This window comes from Ambystoma mexicanum, chromosome 6q, assembly GCF_040938575.1.
Source record: "Ambystoma mexicanum isolate Mex_15411 chromosome 6q, UKY_AmexF1_1, whole genome shotgun sequence".
Taxonomy (NCBI): Eukaryota; Metazoa; Chordata; class Amphibia; order Caudata; family Ambystomatidae; genus Ambystoma; species Ambystoma mexicanum.
This window is the reverse complement of record NC_090937.1, coordinates 803,364,476-803,389,333: the sequence shown is the minus strand read 5'-3', so window position 1 is coordinate 803,389,333 and position 24,858 is coordinate 803,364,476. Positions and strand designations below refer to the sequence as shown.

The following is a 24,858-nucleotide window of genomic DNA, read 5'->3' as shown; positions in this document are numbered from 1 at the left end:
CGGATTCACCTACGTCGTTGATTATAGATGATTTCTCTTGTGGTGTGGTTGAATTTAAGAGCAACCAGAATTCTCGGCTTTTGTTCCCTCCAATTGCTATTTGGATTTCCTCGGCATCTTGCTGGTATAGTGTCGCTCGATGGTGCTTGAGCCATGATTTGTATGCCCTGGTTCTGCCTCTGCCTCTATTACTGTCTTATTTGTTTTTGTGGGGCCTTGGGCTAGGGCTATCCTCTTCACTTTTCTTAACACTTTCCTTTTTTCGACTAAAAGATTGTCATACACGTGCTTCCTAGAATCTACGTTGTTTTTAGGGCCCCTCTTCTTTTTGTAGATCTCTAAGAGTGGTAGATAGTCAGTCTCGTTTACTAGAGTGCTGGAGTTTTGAGCACAGTACTTTTGTTTGAGGTCGAGTATTGCTTTAGCTGACAATTTTATTTTTGTTCCTCCAGTATTTGTTTCCAAGAGCGTGGTTGACTTTGGAGTTAGACTCTGTTTTATGGGCCCGTGACGTACAACAAGTTATGGTCGCTTTTGCTGGTCCATGTCACCCCATATGTCGTGATTAATCTGACCAGACTGACAGAGACATAAATATAGTCGATCGTTGCACTGGATGATCCATTTTCCCACATGGGGAGGAAGGTGTCTTTAGGTAGGACCTCGCTCGTGTTGTGTAATTCTCGAGATGACATCAATTTAGCCCAGGCCATCCCTCTTGAGACTGAGGACGAGGCTGTTTGTGCTGAGTTTTCTTTTTGTTTTCCCTGGCAACAAGAAGCATTGATGTCTCCACACAGCAGTAAGTATGAGGCAGCGTATGTGGCAGTAGCAGCGTCGATGGCTTGTTCAATCGATCTCAAAAGATTACTGGCTTCAACAGCGGATGGATTCCAGTAAATGTTCATTATAACTATTGTCAATTTTGCGTTTTTTACTTTGTTTGTTTTACACTCGGCCAACTTTGCACTGATCATGAGTAAGAATTGATTGCTTCTCAACACTTCTTCTTCTTTTAGGGCTTTCCTGAAACTCTGCAGCAATCTTTCCTCAGAAAACTCTTAAGCTGCTTTTTCTTTTCAAGAGAAGTCAGACTGGAAAAGTAAGTTTCCACCTCCATATGTTCCTCTTTTCTCTTCTTTTCGCTCATCCTTGCATGGCATGAGAAGCACAGCTCCAGCAATGAAGTTTCTTGAAAATACATGCCGGGAAAGAAACAATGCTTCTGCATTCCTGTTTTCCATAACAACATGCATGCCCTATCATAGCTCTGCTGCTCCCTGAGCCCAATGCAAGATGGCCTCCTCCCTCCATTATTACCAAACGCTTTTTGTTCTGCTCACTTCCTCTTTACTATATTGCCCAGGTGCAGCGATTCCATACCCTGGGCCTGAGTGGATTGCAACCCACTCTCCACACTGGTGGTCTGCATCTCTCCACGCGAAGTATATCCTGCCAAGCAGTAGCTTCCTGAGCGTCTTGTCTGCCATCTGTAATCGTTCCTTGCAGGATTCACAGACAGCCAACTACATTTCAACTGCCGTGCATCACCCCAGGAGCCCAGGGATCCTCTTCACCCAATATCCAGCCTTTTGAGCCCAGCTGCCAACCATCCTTGTGGATCCAGAATTGGTCCACTTCTAAGCCTAGATGAGAGAGGATATACAGGTAAGACACACTGCTACTGCCAGAGGAACTAAAACAGATTAGTGCATGTTGCTTTAAGGAGAGTATTATACTCCCAGGACTATATGAGGGGCATAACAAAAATGGATAAAAGAAGGGTTCCTACCAATAAGTAAGTACTGGTCGAGAAAGAGGGACATGGTGGTAATGGCAATGTTCACTTGCTGGACAGGCTTTCCTGACCAATAAATGCACTGTGAACTTGCATAATGTGCCCTCCATTCATTCAGGCTCTTAACTTGGATAGCAAGCCACTGCCAATAAAGATGCTCCGCAAGGAGAGTGATTATGTTATAATTAATTGGCTGGCACCTATTCACTATTACTCTTGGGATCCCATTGTTTTGCCTTCTTCTCATTGCTTTGGTATGCCTATAGAAACATGCCAATAATATCAATTTATTTTAGTTTTGGGAATAGCAGTATGTTGGGATTAGCAAGTAAATGCAATAAATGTCATGTTCAAACAATTGTCTGCTAGGATAAAAAAGAAGGGTGCATGAGAAAAAGCTTTCTTCAAGTTAAAAGTTATAAGTTACAAAACGTTGTTGCTAAATTTCCTTCTATTATAATAAACACTGAATAGGGCACAAGCACCCCGGGAGGATGCAAAGGCCAATCAGCCAGCTTAGAAAATGTATTACATTGAAGAGTATTCACCTCCATTCCAGGCTGGCTGCCGATGCCTCCTCTGCATCGCTGTATCCTTTCATTGCTCCTCACTATTTCTTTAAAACAAACAAGAAAACATACCCGATGATGGGTGTTCCTCTTTCTTGCTGCACCAGGGGAGTTTACATGCATTTTCAGTCCTAATTCCTTTCCAAGAGGAAGACAGGAAAAATACTGCAAGTTCCCTGGTGTGGTGAGTGTGAAGAAAACACAGCTTCAGGTAGTAAAAAACTTTGATGCATTGTAGATGTTAGATGTCCACCACAAGACACATGACCAAAGGGTAGGTCTCTTAACTGGCTAGGATTCCCCCGTGACAGAAACTTCAGGAACCGTTGATGACTTCAGAAGATCAGGGCATGAAATTAAACATCTGGAAGATCTAATGACTCTAGTAAATCCCCTTGCTGAATTAAGGGAATCATCTTCTACAGGCATTTCATTTTCACAATGGATTGGTTCAGGAGCTTCCGGTCTATTATCAGCCAGAATCCTCCTGTCCCCCTGGTTTGAGTATAAGAAACACAGTTGAATAGGTCCCCTGATGCCTTCCCCTGCAGGGGACAGGCCGTATGGCCTTTTTCTTGAGGAGGTGCTGGATGGCCAGGTGTATTGCTTCCTCTTTGTTCTGCCTTTGGGTATGGGGTTCATGACAATTTCTAAAGAGGTTGCAGCTGTTGTAAATTTGATGCGGTAGCCCCATTTCAAAGTCTGATTTGCCCAAGCATCTTTGGATTGCAGAGCCATTCTCTCCAAAACCATTTTAGGCTGCCTGGCATCAGGATTTCTGTTAGGGTAGGGCTAGAAGTATGTTTCTAGGGACCCATCAAGGTCTTTCTTTTCCTTGCATCTGGGCTGCATATCCTGTGAGTTGTCGTTTCCCTCTTGGATGAGGACTATGGCTTAGGTTTTGCATATGATTTCTTCATAAGTTGTCCAGCAGGTTGGTCAGGTCAGAAGACTGTGTACCTCCTCCTCCAGGGTATCACCAAACAACACATGGGGCTTCATTACGACCCTGGCGGTACGGAGTGAATGGCGCCATAAAAGGTGCCGGCGCCGTTCACTCCGTACCGCCGCATTACGAGTTCCCCTCGCGGGACACGGTAAGCACGGCTGGGAAAACCAGGCGTGCTTACCGGGTCCCGCTAGGGGAAGAGGGAGCAAACAACGGGCCATCTCGTAATGGCCCATTGTTTGCTCCCTCTCCCATTCCCATTCAGCCCTATGGGGGCTGAAATGGGAATGGGGAAGGACCGTGTCCGGGTCCTTGGAGGGAGGAATTACCGAGCCTTCCGAACTCAGAATGGCCCGGTAAGTCCTCCTTCCGAGGACCCGGACTCCGATGCGATTTCAGCGGCAGCCATGCCGCCAATAACGGCATGGTTACCGCCGAACTCGTAATGAGGGCTATGCTCCTCAAATGGTATTTTCATGGCCACTGTCTTTGGATGGTAGTCTTTAATATGCAAGTGTCAGGGGCCTGCTACACTGGAAAACATGGCCAAGGCAGACGTTTTTACTCTGTCATAGGTCAGACTGGGCATGAATTTTACTTGGTTCTTAACTGTCCTCAAAGCTCCATTGTTGCCGAGTAGAAAGAGTATATGACTGCTCACATAGACAGATGCACACCTCCATAGGCCTTTCTCAGTGGGCTATCTACCTTACAGTCCGAGGCATCTTTGATATCTTTGCCAGGTGTCATGGAAGGACACCCCACCGGACTCGGAAGGATTGTGTCTGCACGGATTGTCTGGGGTAGTAGCTTCTCTTCTCCCTGAAAAGGTTTACCAGGGTATCTAGGTACCACCTCTCTATCAGACTCCCTCTATTTGTAAAGGTTTTCATTCTCCATTTCTGACAAAAGCAGAATCACTGACTTCATCACTTTCTTAAACTGAGGAGGAGGAAATCTAGAGGTAGGATCCTTGTGGGGAGGTTTTGAAGTAGCAAACCCCATATAGTGTGCCACATGGATTAAGACAGATACAACCATGCCTTTGTCCAGGTACATCCTCCTCTGCTCCACTTCCCTCAAGACAAGGAACTCAGATGAGAAAGATCTACAAGAGGAAGAGGTGGATGATTCGGGAGAGGGATAGGAGGGTGGAGGGGGCCTGTGTTTTTTTAATTAGTTTAAGAAGCTTCTCTGGAGAAGTGGCAGGTAGCAGATAGAAACTTCTTGGTCAAAATGTCTGCTTCCTGATTTCCATTTCTTCTGATGTGAACAGCCTTAATGTCAAAAAGATTCTGCTCTGCCCAAAATGGCAATTCCAGGACTAGGTATTTCAGTGGTTTGGATCGAGTTCCCCCTTGTTTGTTTGCATATGCTAGTAATTGTTGGGTGTCTTGGCCCACGTTCAAGTTATTATGCTGCAACACTTGGTGCTGTGGGCTTAGGAAATCCAAGAGGGCGGAAAAGCCCACATTTGCGCCAGAATCCTGGAGAACCGTGCAGTTTTGCGCACACCAAAATGGTCACCTGACCTGCCACACATCAGTGCGAGCGTGAGGGGCCAGGAGTGCCATGAGTGAAATGTGTGCCAAAGGAAAAACAGCAGTGCCAGTGGCTAAAATAAAAAAAACGCGTTGAAATCACCTTTGTTTCTCTGAAATGCAAGCTAAAAATGCCTATTTTAAACATTGCAAGATATTCAAAAATCTCAAATGAACACCAGCAGACATTTGGCAGAATGTAGTCTTGTGTGCATACAAAATCTGGAAAGAGAAAGAGCCCAAAACAATGTTTATAACAAAACTGGCTGAGCTGTGGATGTCAGCAGCTGAAGTGAAATTGGACTGAAAGACACTAAAATCTAAATGTTTAAAATAAATGAGTGACCTGCGGTTGAGTGTCACATAGTTTGCAACTGTTGAAATGTCATAGTTTTTAACTTAGAATCAGCGTTCTAGCTGCATGTGTAAAAATTGTCAGTTTGATTTGAATGTAGAAAACTGGGTACCAAAGTGACATTTAGCTGAAGCCGGCTTAAAGAGATTGAATTCTGCCTGACAACCACCCCCGACAGGAGTTGAAATTTGATCAGCAGCTGTGTTCCCAGGCCTGGCTGCATTCTGCTGCCCCTGCCAAAAGGAGATGACACCTCTCTGATTGAATTAGGGGAGGAGCACCTGGGGACTACAGGAAACTAAACAAAGCACTGTCCTTGGCCCAGGCAAATGTTAAATTAGGGGGGCCGTAAATGGCTTCCTCTTGGAAGGAATCGGGGAGGGGCACTGCATCTGTGAGCCAGCTGAGCTTGGGGGAAGTGGATAAACCAGAAATTCCACCATGTGCTTTGGAAAACCACACCCCTTTGGGGCCAGAGCATAATTTTAAAAAGATGGATAATTCATAGTGCGGAAAAATTATATAAATAACATCATCATTCTTGTGATTTTTCTGTGCACATTTTAAGAGGTGTTAGGACCCTGTGGTATGTTCTTGGGGATAGTAGCGGAAAAAAGGTTGTTACTCCAAATGTATGCATGTTAAAAATCTGACACTTTATCATCTGAAACCCATATCCCTGGTGCACATTTGGGTAAAATCTGGAAAGGTTTAGAGGTCGTTATCTGGATGAAAAGGGCAGAATTCTGTCATAAGTGGACAATACATCTTACAAAGACAGGGATCGGATGGTTTGGTGCTACAGAAAATATGTTCACTGGGCGTAAAATATTAGAAAAATGGTACATAGATAAATATGTATTTGGATCAGAAATAGATTTGTGTGCAATTTGACAAGGGGAGGATCCTCTGACCATAAACCTACCTCATCACTCTGACTCACAACCCAGTTCCCCCAATCAAGGGAGAGAGGAGGAACTGGCCAATGATAAGTTGAGAGGGTTGGACATAGAAGATGAGCCGACCCTCCCACTTTCTAAACACATAAAAGGAGACTGTGCAGGACAGGTAGGGACATTCACTTCCCACTTCAAGCTGATTTCTTGCGGAGTGTTTTGCCAGAAGACACCAGATCCAGCACTGAGACTTCAAATCCAGACAGAGACCAGAACTTTGAATTCAGACTTCAGAATTTGTCAGCAGGCCTCAAAATCTTTTGCAAACTGATTCACCCCAGACTTCCAAGGGGCACATCAGAGTAAAACAGCCGGGCTGAGCTGTTTGATTCTGGCCTAAAACCCTGTGCCAGAAACACCCAGAAAGCAGAGCTATACCCAGAACCATAGACCAGACCTTTGTGAAGCGCTGAGTGCCAGACCAGACCAGCAGAGCAGAGCTGACCCAGACCACTGTAACCAGAGAACCGGTACTAAAGACCGTCCGTGGCGAGAGAACCGCAGCCAATCCTGACCCGACCCGTGACGAAGTCGCATTCCTGTCCAACATATAGTGTGAGTACCCAGCCAGAACTGTGCTAAACCAATCTCTTAGTTTAAAATAATCTAATTCAAACTATTTTAACCTATCTAGAACTACACCATAGATTTGTGTGTCCTTCTGTGTCCTAGGAACGAAATTTAACTGTCATTTTAAAGCTAAGATTCTGGGCTTTCCAATGAACCCAGTTATACTTTTTCCGTAATTACACTCGACGCACTCGGAAAAATTGCCACGATTTGGCTTAATTTCTTCACGTGTCAAAATAGCAGCTCCTTGCTTTCCTTTGCTGAAATTCGTTTGCAACCTGACAATCATTCATAGAGCATTGCTAAAGTGAGCCTGAACTGAATTAAAGTATCTCTCACTCACCCTGAACCTCCTATAGGGAATTAAAAGCAATTTGAGTATATTTTTCACTTCATTGCCACCACATTTAAAAGGATTTTGCCTTTTTTTAAAATCATCCTTGTGATCTAAGCTTGCTAGGGGGGAACTGAATTCGGATTGTACTGTGATTGTATTCCTAAAGACTGTGTGTGTTACTTCCACCTCCTTACATTGCATAGAGGGGGGGTGAATTGCCAAAAGGGGAAAAGTGATTATAGTATGTTTTGCTGAAATCATATCAAGTTTATTCCTGTGTTGCTTCTTTTCCACCTTGCATTTCCGTGTACCATATAAAGCATTCTCAGCTACCTTATACTCTATACTACTCCTAAGTAATTAAACCAGTGCGCTAGTATCACATCATCCATTGGGGATCACTCACTGTCGTATGTCTAAGTGTGATATCAATTATTAATTTATTATAAAAGTGTGATATACATATATATATATATATATATATATATGTATATATATATATATATATATATATATATATTGTTTAATTCTCAAATAAACCTTTTAAATTTGCAAAACAAACTTACTTCTTGGCTCAGTGGGGTCAGGGGGAGTCTAAGAGAGGGGTGTTATATAAGGGTTGTCATCCAGAGTACACGAACTGGACATAAAAATATATAAATAAGGGCTTCCCTTGAGCAATCCCAGACAAGGCACTGACTTAGTGGGACTGCTTGATTGGAGTCTTTAACAAAGTGGGGGCTCGTAGCCGGGTATTCTGGATTAGATCTAATACTTGTGCAGATTAATACAGTGTGCCAGCTGACAGGATACATATCCGGTTAGATCACCACGCTGTGTTACGCTGTAAAGCACTCCTCAAAAGAACGCTCTAAGGAAACGGTCTGTTTTGCAAAATAAAATACAAACTTCTATAAGTCAGGAAGGAAATCAATCTCCAGAATGACGACCTTGGTAGATATGAAGATAGCTAGGGAGCACCTCTTACATAAACTGTTTGTGAGAGGTGAATGGTCTGAACAGGACCAAAATGTATGGTTGCAGGCGATCACACAACAGGTCACTACAACTGGATCAGATATGTGGAGAGATCAGGGTCCCTTACATGTGGCCCTGAGTGAACTATATATGGCTTCTAAGGCCAAAGATGAACACAATAAGATTGCCAGGATAGCGGCATATTTGTATCTATATATGGGAGCCATGCAGTACAAATGTGCTGAAGGCCAAGATCTGGCAAATAGGCAACTGATGGCATTAGAGAAGGCCCAATCTGACCTGGTCTCTTCTGAGCAGAGGCTGCAGAGGAGCCATGAGTCAGAAAATGATAGTAGGCAGTACATTAGTAAAATAAAGGAGGATATGGATATCCTGCAACAGGAAAAGGCTGACCAGGATACCAGATTTCTGGCCTTGCAGAAGGAGTACCAAGAAGGTTTGGACTCCCTACTGCAGAGCCAGAAAAAGCTGGAGCAACAACTAGACTTTAACAAGGCATGCACAGAGCAGGTAGCCACCCTGCAAATCCGACTACACAGAGAGAAAGAGGAAAGCAATAAATTGATTTGAAAGACCTGGATACCCAGGCAGAGTTTGATCAAGAACGCCAGAAAGCTGGTGCCTTTCAAAGGCAGAGGGACGACCTGGCGGCATAGATGCAGGCTCTTAGTCAGGAAAGGGTCACCTTAGGCCAGGAAGTCTGCCAATTAAAAGAAAAAATTGAAGGAAATCACCTGGCCCTCCAGGGGCTGGATGACCTCCAAAAAGAGCATCAGAACTTGTTAGAGCACACCAGGAGGGTGGAAGATGCTCTGGCAAGAAAGGAGCAGGCCAGTAGGGATGGGACTCAGGAGGTAACCCTCCTGCAGCAAAGACTGGCACAGTATTCTAGGACCAATCAGGAGGCACAGAGAGAGAATGAGGCTCTCTGTCAGCACAACGATAGGCTCCAGCAACAGGTAGCCATGCAGGAGAGACTGATAGAGTCTAGTAAGGCCTTAACTGAGGAACTGAAAGTGCAGGCTCTTGCATTGCAACAGGGAGCAGGGGCTGACAGAGATGAAGTCTGCTGGGAAAGGGAAACACCTGAGCATAACCTCAGGAGAACTAGTACCAGAGGCCTTCATCTCTCCCAGTCCTTGGACTCTGCCACCCCATGTCCCCTGGCGCACATGAGCACAGGGCCACAGGGATGGCAGATTACTATACAGCCAAAAGGATGGGGCTCATAGGCCAGTACCACCCAGGAATGGATGGGCGGGCATCCAGGTATGGGCACCCAAGCGCAGTGCAATTTAGTGGGGAACCCCAGGAGAGTAGGCCCACTAAGGGCATCCTGAAAACCTCTGCCCAGTTAGGTCAGTGGGGGGGGTACCCATCAATTCCTGGCAGCAAGGAGGGATCTGAAGACTCCTCTGAGCGGCCCAGGACACAGGAGACCAGGTCCCCCCATTCTGCCAGCCATTCCCAGGCTCGCAGAATCCGTGAAAACCAGGAAGATCAGACAGGCACCTCTGGGAGCAGTGCCTCTGAGTCAGAGGATGAGTGGACCAGGGTGACCCAAACCAAAAAGGCCAATAAGGCAAAAAGGGCCTTGCTTAAGGACCCCTTAAAACAGATTAAGGCAATCCAGAGTGTCATCACGCCATATCACAAGAACTCCAAGTATTCTGTGTGGGAACACTTGGAGCTCATTGAGCAAATGATGGAGACCTTCCGTTTGAAGGACAGCAGTAGCTGCATCCAGTACGTCAAATGGACATTCTCCCCAGAATACTCCAGTTTCTTTGCGGGGCTGGAGGACCAAAATCATTCAAGATGGTCCACCTATAGGGTGGCCATCTTGAAACACTTTTCTGTGCATAGAAATCCCCAAGAGGCTCGCAAGGCAGCCTACAATTTGCAATATGGGGATGATCAGGCCCCACAAGAATGTGTGCAAGAATTGAAGCGTGCCTTTGCGCAGACCACCAGAAGGGTGCGCACGGACAGCAGAGAATTCATCAACACATTTTTCCATGCTCTCACCAAATACATAACCCAGCTCGTGAGAAATTTCATGAGAAAAGATCTTTAGACTGGGTCATTGAGCAAGCCACCCGCATCTATGAGGTGCAGAAACCGGTGGAAAACAAGAATCAGCCAAAAAAACCAAAACCAACAGCACCCCTGCTGCTGCCAAGGTGGCAGAGGTAAAGGTTGCCCCCGTTTTAGATTTGGAGATGGGGGGGCCTAAAAACCTGCCTGCACAAAATAATTCTAAGCCCCCCCTCGGGCCAGTCACAGACAGGGAGTCAAGGAGATAATCCCGCAAATGGGGTCCCCCGCTCCCCTGACTATGTAAGTCCCCGCTATAAGGGAAACAGACCAATCCTGGGTTATGTGTGGACTCCTCCAGCCCAAGGGGGGGGAGGATCCAGCCAAGCACCTGACCCAGGGAACTTCCCTCCTAACTTCCCACAGGAGGGCAGAAATTCCCCAAACACTGGGCAGAACTTTTTTCCCAGGTATCCAGCCAATTTCCAACCCCAAAACCATCCATCCTTCTTTCCCCAATTCCCTGAGCCCAGACAACCTAATCCGGGAGAGGGGAGGCCAAGGGTGGAGGGGTACCCAAATCTTCCCAACCCAGGGTATTACCAGAGGAGGGATAGCTACCCTTCCCGGGATCAGCCCAGGGGAGAAAACCGGACCCCGTATCAGCCTGAGCGGGTTTCCCAGTTAGAGCGCCAGGTTCAGAACATGGCACAGGATTTGGGCCGCATGCTGAGGGCCCAACAGAACCCTCAGATGGGCATGCCGGCACAGAATGCCCCAAACTCTGGACCTAGTGCTCCAGAACAATGACGGGGGCAGCACCCCGATAACCCACCGGTTCCCAGGGAGGAGGCACAAGGGGAAGGGGGGTGTAAAGCCTTGGAGGAAGCTTCCTTCCCAACTTGTAAACAGCCCCTGGAAAACCAGGAACCGGAACAAAATCTCCTACCCCTGAAAGTCTGCCACCCAAGGAACAGAGGGGAGGTAGGAGAAACAAAGTACACAAACAGACCCATTTTGTGGAGGAGATACAGGTCTTCCAATTTGAGGGAGAGGGATCCTCAGAGGATCCTGGGAAAAGTATTTTCTCCTTCAGAGATGGGGGAACTCCTCCCAAGGAAAAATGGGTCCCAAGGGATTCCAACCCAGACTGGGTAGATGTGGGGATTGAGCTGTCGCCGCCCATCATTCTATCCCAGAACCAACAAGACCGAAAACCCCTGGTTCATACCCATCCAGGTGACTGCCTCCAAAAAGGGGGGGGCGGCCCAGAACTGGAACCAGGGGAACCAAAAACCGCATCAATATCCAGTTGCAAACTTTTTCTTTCAGATTCCCATGACTCCACAGAATTCTGCCCAAATCTCTTCTCTCGCCATGTCCAAAACCAGAAAGTTAGCCCACCAGTTGTCCAAAAAATGTGCATTATCTGTGCCCCCTTGAGGAGAAGGAGGGAAGATACTATGCCCCGGTACAAGTACAGGGGCAGGGTAGAATTTTGGCACTGGTGGACACTGGATACCAAGCTACCCTTCTGTCCAAAAGGGCCTTTGATGAACTGAATTCAGGTAGGGGGGAGAAGTACCGAATTCCCCTCACCTCTCTTCCTGGACAACTCCAGAACTTTGACGGGAAGGAAATTCCCGTCGAGGGGACTGCAGATTTGGACATCAAAATTGGGCGACACAAGGTGAAACACCCGGTCATAGTAGTGACTCCAGAGGGCACCCCTTGTTTACTAGGGAATGACCTCCTGAGAAGGCTGTCACCCCTAATAGATTGCGTAAACAAGGTCCTCTGGACCCAGACTAGCTGACCAATAAAATTAAAACAGAGTGTCAACCATGTTAGTTTAAAAGGCACCTGCCACATGGTTGAACAAAAATCTGACCAAGTAGAATTTCACTTCCAGAATAGCCAAATTCCAGACGTGACAGTAATAGCAGTAGGACAACAGACTGGTGATGGAGGGTCCTCTCTATTTCTGAAAATCAACCTTCCTTCCAGTTTAAGGTGGTATTCCACACTGGAAGGAAACACCCTGAAATTCTTTACTAATCCACAATCAGAAACTCTCACTCCTATAGCCCAGAAAGAAGTGAAGTCAGCTCAGAGCATGGCTGATATTCAGCAAATTGGAGAGCAGTTGTTCATCCCTGTTCAGTTAAATGATGGGAAGGACTCTGTTCTCGCTCGAGTGTGCGTGAACAACGGTAAGAGCTTCATCAGCGAAGCCATGTTCCGCCAACTCCCTAAAGATCCAGCCATTCCCACATTCACACTGATAGACAAATGGGAAATAGACCTGGAAGCACCCAATTCCAAACATCTCCTGCCAAGCAGGTGTATGCTCAAAATCTTCATTGGCAACAAGAGCATAGTCCAGTATTGTTGGGTCGTGCAAGACGTCACTGCCGCCTTTTACTTAGGCAGTGACATTCTCAATCGCTTTGCCATTAGTTTGGACCTAATAAACTTCAAAGCTTGGTCCCGATTAGCGGATAATCCCATGGGCTTTGATGATCAAGAGAAAGCATTTAGGTCAGCTCAATTGCTACCTTATGCAGTTGAAATTCAAATAAAGAGGAAGTCACCATCCCAGAAAGGACCCGACGATTCTCCCTGGGAGTTAAAGTCAAAAGAGGACAAAAATTGAAAAACCCTGATGCTTATATTCATCTAAATGCTTCTCTCCAACAGCAAGGGCTAGGGGTAAACCCAACACCATTAGTCCACAAAGAACATGACACCATTCCAATAGAGGTGGATAACAGCGACTTAAAGAGTATTACTCTAGCCGCAGGCAACATTATTGGAATGGCGGTTGATGACCGACATTGCTCCATTGATTTAGGAAATGAACTGTTAGGACCAATCCCCAAGGACTGTTTTGACAGTGACAGTGATGACAATACAACACCAGACAGGATCTGTACCCGGCCTGGGGGGAACTTCCTGGTGTACACTTCTTGCCCTTATGGTAAGGAAGACGTGACTTGTGACTTTAGAAGGGATGAGGTGATTTTTCAGGTCCATGAGGGCTGCCTTTCCCACCTGAAGCCTCCAGTCCAAATCAGCACTCTGACCAGGGACTTCTCCACCCAGCTGGAGGAGGCCGCTGAGATAGCAAAACCAGAAGTCTTTCCAGGCTTCAGGCAGATGGTGGAAGAGAGAGTCAACCTAGCTGATGGCTGTGTGACTCTGGGACAGAAGCAAAAGTTGAAACAAGTTTTCTTGGATTTCCAAGATCTCTTTGCGGTAGACTCATATGACTGTGGTTGCACCGACATCCACTCAACAACAATTCCCACGGACCCTGGCATGACTCCAGTGTTTGTGAAGCAATATCGCTTGCCTCTCGCATCCATGGAGTCCCTTACTGAAATAATTAAGAACCTTGAGTCCCGGGGAATAATCCGTCCAGTACACAGCACCTTCAATAATCCGGTGCTGGGAATATTGAAGCCAAACGGCCAGTGGAGACTCTGTGCCGACCTTAGAGAGCTCAACAAACGGGTCCATACTTCCCGATGGCCTCTGCCCTACATTGAGAAAGGGCTAGCCCAGATTCAGGGGTCACAGGTAATCACTGCAATAGACCTGACCAATGGATACTGGACCATGCCTGTCAGTAGGGAGGACCAATACAAACTGGCTTTCACCTTTGGGGGCCAGCAGTACACATGGACCCGAACTCCCTTCGGATACCTCAACTCCGGCAATGAATTCAACATTTTCCTACATAAGGCCAGGCCCGACCTGGGTGCGAGGGGTAACCTAGCTTATGTAGATGATGTCCTCATCAAAAGTTCATCTGTGGAAGAACACATAGCAGAGATCCATTATGTTCTGACACAGTTGAGGGCCGCGGGAGCAAAACTTTCCTTTCAGAAGGCACAGTGGTGTAGAACCCGTGTTAATTTCTTGGGGCATGAAATTACTCCTCAGGGTCTCTGTCCCCAAGAAAAGAAAGTGGAAGCACTTCAGAAACTGAAGGATTGCACAATTCTGCGGGAACTAAGGAGCCTCCTTGGACTGACTAAGTACAGCAGAAAGTTCATTGAGGGTTACGCAGAGATCACAAGACCCCTGATTCATCTTTTGAAGGGGGGGGGTCAAGTGGGAATGGGGTCCAGAACAATCCGAGGCAGTGAGACAACTCAAAAGAAGCCTCTCACAAGCACCTTGCCTAGCTTACCCTGTCAGAAACAAGGAGTTCTTCCTGGAGAGAGGGTTCTCTAATACGTGCTTGATGGCAGTATTATACCAAAATCATGAAAAGGTCAATAAAGTAATCTCCTATGCGAGCAAAACTTTATCCTCTGTGGAGGAAAAATTCAACGATTGTGAAAAGGCACTCCTGGCAACGGTGTGGGCATTGAAGAATTACCGCCCGTTCATCCAGGGGGAACACATCATAGTGGAGACTCCACACCAGCCTCTGCAATACCTCCAAAGTAACAGAATCCGGGCCGGAAATGTGAGTAATTCCAGAATTACTTCCTGGATTCTGTCAATGCAAGGCTTTCCTGTGGAGGTCAGATATGGCCAAAACAAGAAGAGTCCCCTCGCGCAAGGTCTGGCTGACTTGCATGATTGTGCCAGAGAAAACTGTCTCGAGGACGAAAGTCTAAAAATCAAGGACAACATGGAGGCATACCTTAATTCCCCACACAAAGTCTTTGAAGAAGACAAGTGTGAGGGAATTCCCACTGTCTATGTGGATGGATGCTTTTACCATGTTGACAACAACGGGGAAAAAGAACTGGTGGCCGGCGTAGGGAATGCATGGGTGAATGAGTCCCCAGAATCCTCTGCTGGGTACAAAATTGGTCCCCGAAGTAGTCAAGTAGCAGAGTTGATGGCTGTGCATCAAGCCATCCTCACTGCTGTCCAACATCAACTCCACAAACTGGTCATAATCACAGATTCGGATTATGTATGGAACGGGTTCGTGGAGCACCTGGTTAATTGGGAAACCAGAGGCATGTTATGTGCTAACAACAAACCCTTGAAACATGGGAAGTTGATCCAAAACATTGATGATCTGGTCACATCGAATGGGATGACCATCTACTGGAAGAAGATCAAGGGTAATTCCAAAGTAGAGGGACCAGACAAAACTGGAAATGACTTAGCTGATCAGCTGGCCAAAGCCGGGGCCATCCAAGGGGATCTAATAGAAATAGAGTCCCTATTGGGGGAAATCCAGGTCACTGCTATCACTAGGTCCCAGACAAATGCTCAAAACGATCTTTCAACTGCACAATGGAGTAAGGAGACCCCTGATGCTGATTTAATTACGGCTCAAAAGAGGGATCCAATAATTGGTACGTTTTACCAACACATTGAGGACCCTGAGAACTTTCCCCTGACGGATACCGATTACATTGGGAAGGAGGACCTTAGAGTGTTGATGAAATGTCCAAAGATGTTCCGAATCCAAGACGGTTTGTTGGTAAGGAAATCCCAAGCTGGCCATGATCAGTGGGTGGTCCCTACCTCATTCCGAAGCCTGATGTTAAGTCACGCCCATGATGCGGCCACAGTCGGTCATAGGGGGTTTCACACAACACTTGAGATCTTAAGAGAGGCTGCATACTGGCCACACATGGGGCAGGAACTCGACCAATACTTGAAGGGTGTCTGGTGTGTGCACAATTTCAGCCATCATCCCTCACACACCGTGCACCTCTCCAAAAAAGGGGGATGACACTGCCATGGTCGGATTTGCAAATCGACTTCGTAGGCCCTGTAATTCGCTCGTCTAGAGGAAACAAGTACATGTTGACCGTCACATGCTTGTTTACCAAGTGGGTGGAATGTCTCCCGGCCCCAAACTGCAAGGCAGAAACAGCAGCTGCCCTGATGATTAACCACATCTTTTCCCGTTTTGGTCTACCTCAAAGGATTGAGTCAGACCGAGGTAGCCATTTCACCAGCAAGGTAATGACAAAGATGTGGGAGATAATGGGGGTCAAAAGGAAGTTACATATTGCTTACCGACCAGCTTCTTCTGGGGCAGTAGAACACTACAACTGGACCATTGTGAGCATCTTAAAAAAGTTTGTGACAGATTCTGGGCCAAGTTGGGATATCCGATTACCTCTGGTCCTAATGGCCATCAGATCTACCCCGTCATCTGCAACTAAAATGTCACCATTTGAGTTGATGACTGGACGCAATATGGTGCTTCCCCAGCATTTGCTCTACAGGAACCAAGAGCAGACGTTGATAAATGCCTCCACAACTCATGAGTATGTGGACAATTTAAGGAAACACCTCCAACATGCTTTTGCCTATGCTCAGCGGAATCTAGAAAGATCAGCTGATAGCATGAAGACCCACTACGACCTGAAGACCACCAGGAAGGAATATAATGTGGGAGACGGGGTTTATCTATACAATTTCCAAAGAAACCAGGCCAAACAGCGAAAATGTTTGCCTACATGGAAGGGAAAGGTAGTTTGGCGGAAGGGGAAGACAAGTGGGTCCATATAAATCAGCTAAAGTGTTGCCATCCCAGGCACACTCTGCAGCAACTGGAGGAGTCCTCTGCAATACCAGAGGGGACCGCTCCAGATTAATTCAGTTCCACCCTAAAATATTCCACATATAGCCTATAAAATTCTATTATTCTTGAATATGTTCTTGCCTCCTGAGTTAAAAATAAAATGTATATGTTCATGTTTTTGACTATAAAATGTATATGCCGCCCCACTATATCAATAGTGGGGGAGAAATGTCTACAAATAGGTATTGCCGCTTTTGCTTTATCATCCTAGGAGAGATGAAACCCGGAGACTGACCACGGAAGACGACCCGGAGACCGGGAGCAAAGATCCGAGGGGCCCGGGGTACCACCCAATAGTCCCATCAGGACAGGCGAGGAAAACCGATCGATCCAACCGGATGGAGGAAATGATGCTGAACTGTGCCATCTGCAGAATTGGAAGAAGAGGATGCGGACATACCAACGCGTGGATCAAAACATCCTTTGCACCCGACTCCCCCTCGACTCGAAATCAAAGCGCAGTCAGGCGGGGGGGCTTGTTGGGTGTCTTGGCCCACGTTCAAGTTATTATGCTACAACACTTGGTGCTGTGGGTTTAGGAAATCCAAGAGGGCGGAAAAGCCCACATTTGCGCCAGAATCCTGGAGAACCGTGCATTTTTGCTCACACCAAAATGGTCGCCTGACCTGCCACCCATCAGTGCGAGCGTGAGGGGCCAATAGTGCCATGAGTGAAATGTGTGCCAAAGGAAAAACAGCAGTGCCGGTGGCTAAAATAAAAAAAGCATGTTGAAATCACCTTTGTTTTCTCTGAAATGCAAGCTAAAAATGCCTATTTTAAACATTGCAAGATATTCAAAAATCTCAATGAACACCAGCAGATATTTGGCAGAATGTAGTCTTGTGTGCATACAAAATCTGAAAAGAGAAAGAGCCCAAAACAATGTTTATAACAAAACTGGCTGAGCTGTGGATGTCAGCAGCTGAAGTGAAATTGGACTGAAAGACACTAAAATCTAAATGTTTAAAATAAATGAGTGACCTACTGTTGAGTGTCACATAGTTTGCAACTGTTGAAATGTCATAGTTTTGAACTTAGAATCAGCGTTCTAGCTGCATGTGTAAAAATTGTCAGTTTGATTTGAATGTAGAAAACTGGGTACCAAAGTGCCATTTAGCTGAAGCCGGCTTAAAGAGATTGAATTCTGCCTGACAACCACCCCCGACAGGAGTTGAAACTTGATCAGCAGCTGTGTTCCCAGGCCTGGCTGCATTCTGCTGCCCCTGCCAAAAGGAGATGACACCTCTCTGACTGAATTAGGGGAGGAGCACCTGGGGACTACAGGAAACTAAACAAAGCGCTGTCCTTGGCCCAGGCAAATGTTAAATTAGGGGGGTCGTAAATGGCTTCCTCTTGGAAGGAATCAGGGAGGGGCACTGCATCTGTGAGCCAGCTGAGCTTGGGGGAAGTGGATAAACCAGAAATTCCACCATGTGCTTTGGAAAACCACACCCCTTTGGGGCCAGAGCATAATTTTAAAAAGATGGATAATTCATAGTGCGGACTTGTAAAAATTATATAAATAACATCATCATTCTTGTGATTTTTCTGTGCACATTTTAAGAGGTGTTAGGACCCTGTGGTATGTTCTTGGGGATAGTAGTGGAAAAAAGGTTGTTACTCCAAATGTATGCATGTTAAAAATCTGACACTTTATCATCTGAAACCCATATCCCTGGTGCACATTTGGGTAAAATCTGGAAAGGTTTAGAGGTCGTTATCTGGATGAAAAGGGCAGAATTCTGTCATAAGTGGACACAACATCTTACAAAGACAGGGATCGGATGGTTTGGTGCTACAGAAAATATGTTAACTGGACGTATAATATTAGAAAAATAGTACATAGATAAATATGTATTTGGATCAGAAATAGATTTGTGTGCAATTTGACAAGGGGAGAATCCTCTGACCATAAACCTACCTCATTACTCTGACTCACAACCCAGTTCCCCCAATCAAGGGAGAGAGGAGGAACTGGCCAATAATAAGTTGAGAGGGTTGGGCATAGAAGATGAGCCGACCCTCCCACTTTCTAAACACATAAAAGGAGACTGTGCAGGAGAGGTAGGGACATTCACTTCCCACGTCAAGCTGATTTCTTGCAGAGCGTTTTGTCAGAAGACACCAGATCCAGCACTTAGACTTCAAATCCAGACAGAGACCAGAACTTTGAATTCAGACTTCAGAATTTGTCAGCAGGCCTCAAAATCTTTTGCAAACTGATTCACCCCAGACTTCCAAGGGGCACATCAGAGTAAAACAGCCGGGCTGAGCTGTTTGATTCTGGCCTAAAACCCTGTGCCAGAAACACCCAGAAAGCAGAGCTGTACCCGGAACCAGAGACCAGACCTTTGTGAAGGGCATAGTGCCAGACCAGACCAGCAGAGCAGAGCTGACCTAGACCGCTGTAACCAGAGAACCGGTACTAAAGACCGTCCGTGGCGAGAGAACCACAGCCAATCTTGACCCGACCCGTGACGAAGTCGCATTCCTGTCCAACATATAGTGTGAGTACCCAGCCAGAACTGTGCTAAACCAATCTCTTAGTTTAAAATAATCTAATTCAAACTATTTTAACCTATCTAGAACTACACCATAGCATTGTGTGTCCTTCTGTGACTTTAAAGCTGCAAAACTGTCATCTGTCATTCTGAAACTTTAAAATTTCAATTCTGAAAATCTACCTCCACTAAATCGTCCGTATCTCTTGAACCGTTTGTCCTAGGAACAAATTGTAACTGACATTTTAAAGCTAGGATTCTGGGCTTTCCAACGAACATTTTATTCATTATACTTTTTCCGTAATTACGCTCGACGCACTCAGAAAAATTGCCGCGATTTGCGATTTGGCTCAATTTCTTCACATGTCAAAATAGCAGCGCCTTGCTTTCCTTTGCTGAAATTCGTTTGCAACCTGACAATCATTCATAGAGCATTGCTAAAGTGAGCCTGAACTGATGTAAAGTATCTCTCACTCTCCCTGAACCTCCTATAGGGAATTAAAAGCAATTTGAGTATATTTTTCACTTCATTGCCACCACATTTAAAAGGATTTTGCCTGTGTTTAAAATCATCCTTGTGATCTAAGCTTGCTAAGGGGGAACTCAATTCAGATTGTACTGTGATTGTATTCCTGAAGACTGTGTGTGTTACTTCCACCTCCTTACATTGCATAGAGGGGTGGTGAATTGCCAAAAGGGGAAAAGTGATTATATTATGTTTTGCTGAAATCATATCAAGTTTATTCCTGTGTTGCTTCTTTTCCACCTTGCATTTCCGTGTACCATATAAAGCATTCTCAGCTACCTTATCCTCTATACTACTCCTAAGTAATTAAACCAGTGCGCTAGTATCACATCATCCATTGTTGATCACTCACTGTCATATGTCTAAGTGTGATTTCAATTATTAATTTATTATAAAAGTGTGATATATATATATATATTGTTTAATTCTCAAATAAACCTTTTAAATTTGCAAAACAAACTTACTTCTTGGCTCAGTGGGGTCAGCGGGAGTCTAAGAGAGGGGTGTTATATAAGGGTTGTCATCCAGAGTACACGAACTGGACATAAAAATATATAAATAAGGGCTTCCCTTGAGCAATCCCAGACAAGGCACTGACTTAGTGGGACTGCTTGATTGGAGTCTTTCACATACTGTAATTTTGTCTGTCTGCAGAGTCACTGCCTTCCCTAAAAAATCAGCGAGAAGCATTTCAAAGCCGAAGGAGATGCAGCTAGCTCACTCCAATTGGAAGATGTAGAGGATTCTTGGTTCATCTAAATACCCATGCCCATCACCGCAACCCCCCAGCTGATTTTGCTAACAGTAGTAGTAATGATGGTCAGCAAGGGCATCTTGGGCAGAAATCCCGCAAAAACCTGCTGCTGCGTGAACCACCAGTTCAAACTTTTTCTCAGGGATTCTGATGCAGCGATAAAAGTCTTGAAGTTCTGTGAGTCTTCCCTACAGTTCTTGCGTAGAGAAGAGGTCTCGTTTGTAGGTGAGGCAAAGGCGCTAGGAATATACAGAAGGCCAGGTGTCCTAGACTCCACAGAAAATCCCATGCAGGAGCCATTTTCTGGCCTAGGAGGGTATGGAGGCTGTTCCTAAATTGACTGCTCTGCTTTCTGGAAGTAGAAACTTTCTCTCTGCAGTAAGACAATGTGCGCCTATGAACTAAAGGTCCTCAGATGGAAGAATCTGGGTACTGTTGTAGGTATGATCACTGATGATCACTGATGGGGATGGAATAGAGCTACATTCCAGCTTATACCCCACAAAATTAAACTGTTTAGCCTAGAATTCGTGGAGATCTTGGTCCAGTATCTGGGAAATCATCAAAGCCATCCTCCAACAGGCCTCTGTGGGGATAACACCTTCATATTGTTCTGCTTCTATCTCTGTCTTTCTCCCATACCACATTGCCTTGTTGAAGAAACAGACTGCTGTGACTGATATACTCTTTTACTGGGTTAAGGAGGTCTGCACTTCGTATATGATTTAATTCTAAGCTTCCCATCATGCTTGTCTGTTTTGAACAAGTGGTGAACCTTGTCCTCCAATGTCTTGCTGAACAGCTTTCGGCCATCAAAAGGGAATTCTCATCGTAGTAGCTTTTTGATACGAGTCTTTAGACCAGTCCATAATTTGTAAAAGCATTCTTCCTGCAACAGATGACCCATGGACATAGCAGATTCCTTGACCCCATCATAGTTGAGATGTGACATGACTATGATTTGCTGCCTTAGGTCCTGAAGTACAGGAGTGAGGACAGTCCCATCATGAAAGTAACACCTTAAAACCTCAAGGGCTTTCCCTGCCTTATATGACAAATAGGTTGCTTCTCGAAGGGCTAGGTGAGCTTCTTCAAAAACTTGCTTCAGGGCAATCCCTGATTGCTTCTTCTGGGGCCATGGATGATCTGCCCACAAGACTAGGCAGGATAAAATCCACTTGAAGGGTTTGTGGAAGAGAGTTGGGTTCCCCTGACAGGGGACAGAGTTTGGCCATATAACTTTGGACGGCCAACTTATCTGGGTAACTCCACTCTCACATTCTCCAAAAAGTTCCTTAAAGGCATGCTTGATTTGAGGAGTAGGAGCTCTAGTATCCCTGTCTGTAGGTGAAGGGGGTTCAGGATCAGAGAATCCCATATAATTTGCCACCTGTACCAGTACTGAGGTGAAGGCCTCCTTATCCAAATATCGCCCCTTCTTTTCACATTCTAAGGAGGACAACAAACCCCCGGGAAGAATCAAAGGACGATAAGGCTTTCTTGAGCTTCTTCCTTTTCATCCCCCAGACCCCCCCTCACTTGATTGTGTTTTTAAATATTGCTAGAAATCTTTTCTCTGAGAAGCATTCTGATTTCCTCTCAGGAGATGGGGAGGATGAGGTTGAGGAGAATGAAGGCCAATACAAGAACAGCCTGACTCAGGGCTCCTGAATATACTGTAAAAACCAATGAATGTGAGCATTCTTACTGTCATGGAGGGCACCATGACTACCTGACAGCCTAGCAGTCATATTCTGACCTCCGCCCCAGCCTCCCGCACAAATTACACTTTGATTGCAGCATGACACTCTCTGCTCACTTCCAGGGGTGCTGAAATTGTAGTTTGAATGTACCTGAGCCGGTGTTGAGGTTTGTGGCCTGACTTCTATTCAATCAGCAGACCCTCGCCCTGCAGGGTCCCTGGAATCATCACAGCCTCTGCCTCCTTCCCAAACAGCCCAGCTCACAGAAGTAATAACTAGGGGGTTGTCCTACCCTCTATAAATCAAAGAAGTGCAAAACAATTCAAATGCAAACTGGTTTTAAACCCTTTTGGATGCCCATACAACTGGGGCAGCCATTGTCAGAAACCACACGCTTGCTGCTGATGAACACATATCTCTTACTCATATAAAAAATGTCAGCTTTTTATTACTAATTAGCTGATACTCTTTCTTTTGCAAAATATTTAAGTATGTTTGTATACATAACAGTACATGATGACCATTGTAATGCACAGACACATGGTTATATTAGAAATCCAATGTAGCATGTTTACAGGTGTCCTAAGGTGTAAACCATCCACTTATAAATTTAACAGATAACTTGCTAATGAGTGGGAAATGCCATTTGGTTAGGTGCAGAAAACACAGGATGTAAATGCAGTAGGAGGAGACGTTGATTGTAGGTCTCCTATGCCCGGCTAAAGTCTGACCTCATAGAAGTAGCCAGAGGGGTTTCACACACAGTGCCCTTCCAAGCCAAGCAGGGATGGGATCAATGCAGCAGAACATGACCCTGCTGCCTTCCAGGATCCCTGCTGAAGGCAGGGATTTTTTTTTACAGTGCCCCGCTGGGATACTAGGAGTACTGTACTTCCAGGAAGGGATGGAACATGCACAAAAACATAGAAAGTGAAGAATTATTCCTCCAGGCGAGGAGGTGCACCTCACACGTAAGTGCTGGGACAAAGAAGAGGGACACAGAGTTAATGACCAAAAGCACACCTACAGTAGTCGGTTGGCAGTGAAATATGGTTTGTGCCTTTACAGTTCAAAAGATATATCAGTGAATTGTGAAGCATTGCACATGAGCTGATGCACCTTAAGCAACAATAGGGCCTCTAAGAGTCTGGTTGTATCATAGATTCAATAGCCCACACATGTATCAATTAAATATCAAATGAGCTTGTACAGAATAAAACCTTACCCTTCGAACACCACTACTTTTCAGTTCCATTATGTTTATAGAATAGTTAATTCTTTTTCCGTTTTGATCAAATTTGATGTTTCCAGAAAGGCCTTCAACCTGGACCTAGATGGGGAAGCAAGTGATCAGAGTTGTAAGATAAAAGAGTGAAATCTGTCGGCTTTAAATCAGTTTGATGATATGGATTGCAGAAAAGTCAACCTTGCAGGCATTTTCCTGCATAATGCCTAGAGGAGGTTGTACCTGCTTCAATGCTCTTTCGATTTCGACTCCATGACCCCAGGGCACTGCAGGATTTGCGAGACAATCTCCAGCATTGCCTCTTCTGGTGATCTCAATTCTCTGGTTGCGCAGGTTTCGGAAGGCTTCGGTCATTACTTGGACAGCATCATAGGTCAGGGCCGAGGTATACTGGAAATACAATAAAACCCAGGTGAGCAGGCCAGGTAGGATGTTTACTGTCAAATATCACTGCACCTAAGCACCAGAAACAATGTCATTTAGAATCTCCACTGGTACAGGCGTCTGATCAAGGCACACTTTTCTGGTGGGATAGCTCTTATTAGTCAATTTGGATTCATCAGCAAAAGGGATCATGAATGTTCTTGAATCAAGGCCATTGGTAAGTTAATTGTTCACTTCACTCCCAGGGCCATGGTATGAAGCATTCATGGGGCGTTACATCCTGTAAATGTTCTCTTTCACATGGGAGACCAGAGGCCAACACGTTTCACTAAACTCTGGCTCTGTATGGAGTCCACCCACTTCCTTGGCAATGCAGTGTAACTTCAATGTTTTAAGTACAAAGAGACCTTTAAGCTGCGTGTGATGTTTTTTCAAGAATGTAATGTTGACAGCATTTTAATCTTGAGGAATGTAAATAACCAAAGTAACCTGTATTAATCATGCAGCAGAACAATGAACAGACAGTGGGTTACAGTAACCTAGTAGCGTTTGACCTTCAGCCTGGCAAATGGTAGAAAATACGTGTTGTCAAGCTGTCTGACAAATATCCGAATAATGTGGTATTTAAGCAGCTAAGTAAATAGCACTTTTTGATTAGATCAGCTAGTTACATTCGTAAGTAGATATAAACAACAGGCAATCTTGAACCAGCACTATTTAGGCCAAGCCCCCAAATGCAAATGCCCAGAAGTTATAGAGCCCCCCCCCCCTCGATGTCATATCGCAGTTAAGACACTGAAATGGACACTATAATGCAGAGCATGCTGAAACATCAACCCACTGACGTCGTTTGCCTTTGGCACAGAAAACAAATGAAACCATGTGTACGAATATTTAAAAATGAAGACAGCTTCTGCAAGAGCAGGAAGTCAAAACAGATCTAACATCCCGGATAAATAAAGCACTGATTTAAAATGATCAGACTGCTTAATAATGACTCTTATCCATTTAAAATGATGGTTTAATAAAATGACCGTTAGTCTGTTTAGCGACAACACG

At 45.3% G+C, this 24,858-nt stretch overlaps 1 protein-coding gene across 4 annotated transcripts in view; it reads right to left on the bottom strand.

Annotated features, from left to right (window-relative positions):
* Positions 1 to 24,858, bottom strand: part of GRIA2 (glutamate ionotropic receptor AMPA type subunit 2) — a 624,179-nt gene that overhangs the window by 90,437 nt on the left and 508,884 nt on the right. For all 4 annotated transcript variants that reach the window (XM_069631331.1, XM_069631330.1, XM_069631329.1 and 1 more), the window contains exons 7-8: positions 23,638 to 23,805; positions 23,395 to 23,499 (exon numbers count right to left, since the gene is read on the bottom strand). In XM_069631331.1, coding sequence (XP_069487432.1) covers positions 23,395 to 23,499; positions 23,638 to 23,805 — 273 coding nt within the window. The remainder of the gene's footprint in view (positions 1 to 23,394; positions 23,500 to 23,637; positions 23,806 to 24,858) is intronic.